Source organism: Pteropus vampyrus, unplaced genomic scaffold, assembly GCF_000151845.1.
Source record: "Pteropus vampyrus isolate Shadow unplaced genomic scaffold, Pvam_2.0 Scaffold564, whole genome shotgun sequence".
Classification (NCBI taxonomy): domain Eukaryota; kingdom Metazoa; phylum Chordata; class Mammalia; order Chiroptera; family Pteropodidae; genus Pteropus; species Pteropus vampyrus.
Window position 1 is genome coordinate 16,750 of NW_011889345.1, and position 2,143 is coordinate 18,892.

Here is a 2,143-nt window from a genome sequence, read left to right on the forward strand (position 1 = left end):
TGGTAGATCTATTAAAAGCAAAAGAATCAGACTGGCCAGAATAATTCTGAAAAAGCACAAAGAACTCACATCGTCTAATTTTAAGACTTACTATGAAGATACAGTAATCAGAGTGGTATGGTACCGACAGAGGGATAATCGATGGATCAGGGAAACAGAACTGGAAATCTAGAAATGCACCCATGCGAACAGGTCCAATCGATTTTTGATCAATGTAAAAAGGCAAGTCGATGGAGAAAGAATGCTCTTTATAACAAATGTCAGAATAATCAGACATCTAGATGCAAACGATGGACTCTGGCCTAAACTTCACATCTTACATAAAAATTAACACAAAATAGACCTTCGATCTAAATGTAAAACTTAATAGTAGAAAAGTTTTAACATAAAGCACAGGAGAAATCTTCACCTGTGCTCAGGCAAAGCTTGTAAACGTGATGCCAAAAGCGTGACGAGAAAAGAAAAAAATGTATACATTAGACATCGTTGACGTTAAAAACTGAAGATTGAAGACAAAGTCAAGATACTATAAAAAAAAAAAAAAAAAAAAAAAAAAAAAACCAGAGGAGAAAATATTTGCAAATCACGTATCCATCGAAGGCCTTAGATCTAGAATATATAAAGCAACCTTGAAATTCAAAGGGACCGCACTTACTAGTACTAATACTGACATGAATCCTTAGGATGGCAGCGCGAAATTATTGATCATAGAACCACTCACCTGGCATAGGTGAGATTAAATCTGAGAGGCAGCTGGAAGTCCAGCTGGATCGTGGCACACTGATGGTATCTACCGACTGCATCCTTTACCTTCACGTCGATCTGTAAATTAAATGACGTTTGCTTAGACACGGTTTTTCCCTTTCTCTTGAATTTCACTCTGAAGCACATGGCCTACTTACTTTAGGACCATAAAAGGCTCCTTCCCCCGGGTTCATCTTCCATGGTTTTCCAAATTCCATCAGGCTGTTCTGCAGTTGCTATTTTTTTAAAGAGAACATTTAAAACCTCTACCGAATGAAACGTTTTATTTTTTTGTCGTTAGCTCAGAAAAGTAAGTTCTTGTAACTCGTAATGACATTCTATTTTAGTTCAATATATGTTGAGTATCTTTTATATTAAGTAAACTACTGAACAAGAACTACATAAAGATGATTGAGATGGTACCCGATCCCCAGGAACAGATTTTTTAATTGGGGGGGAGGGGTAATTTCCTAAATCGTCCTGCGGAATCGCGGCCCGTGTTTAGGGAGGGAGGCTTCGGTCCTTGTGGCCGCAGGTCCCCTCTGCCCTACGCACACCTCGGCTTTTGTCTCCCGGTGAGGGTTCCAAGACCAGGTCCTTTCTCCTTAGGACCACAGAGGCCACCCCCAGGGGCAACTTCGCAGGCTGGGCGGCCACCCTCCTCCCTCTACTCTGTTTCTGAAAGAACAGACACTGGTGTGTGTTCGCGGGGGACACGACTTAAGAGACGGAAAGCACTCTCGGGGCTCCCAGGGAAGACGAAGCCAAACAAAGGCCAGACTGGGGCAGGAGCGGACAGCAGAGGGGACGCTCCTCCGTGGGCCTGGGGACACAGGGTCGGGGCGGCCAGCGGGCGCGGCCGAGACTGAGAAAGCTCAGGGTTCACGCGCGGCCCGCGCACGTGGAGATGGAGCCGGGACCGACGCCCATCACAGGCCTTGACCGTGGCAGTGCCCGGCACCCGTGACAGAGAACTCGAGCCGTCCTTCTCGCCGCTGTCCCCCGCCCTCGCCTACAGCGCTGGGGCTCTCGGCCGATCGTGCTGGGCCAGGCACGTCCGTCGGCTCGGACCTGGGTGGGCGCGGGTGGGGCTGTAACGTTGTCGGGGACCCTAACACTCGTGCAAGTGTTGCCGGGGACCCTAACACTCATGCAAAGTCCGGGGGCGCAGGAGAGATCTGCAGCGGGGGTCGTGTCGCCCCAAGGGGCGACAGATTCACAGCGGTTCCCGGGGAGTGGACACAGCAGAGCTGCTGACGAAGGAGCCAAGGGACGTCCTGAAAAACTTACGACGTTGGCTACTAGCGACTGGCTCTGATGAGCAGGATCGAAAACCGGGTATGTAAACGTTCCAGTGCGAAACAAGCGGCATCCCTACGCTACGAAGAGAACTCGATGA

The 2,143-nt window shown here is 48.5% G+C and overlaps 1 protein-coding gene across 1 annotated transcript in view; it reads right to left on the reverse strand.

Annotated features, from left to right (window-relative positions):
- LOC105308298 (probable threonine--tRNA ligase 2, cytoplasmic) overlaps nt 1-2,143 on the reverse strand; it is a 44,188-nt gene that overhangs the window by 10,362 nt on the left and 31,683 nt on the right. The window contains exons 17-18 of the mRNA XM_023525474.1: nt 903-980; nt 722-822 (exon numbers count right to left, since the gene is read on the reverse strand). Coding sequence (XP_023381242.1) covers nt 722-822; nt 903-980 — 179 coding nt within the window. The remainder of the gene's footprint in view (nt 1-721; nt 823-902; nt 981-2,143) is intronic.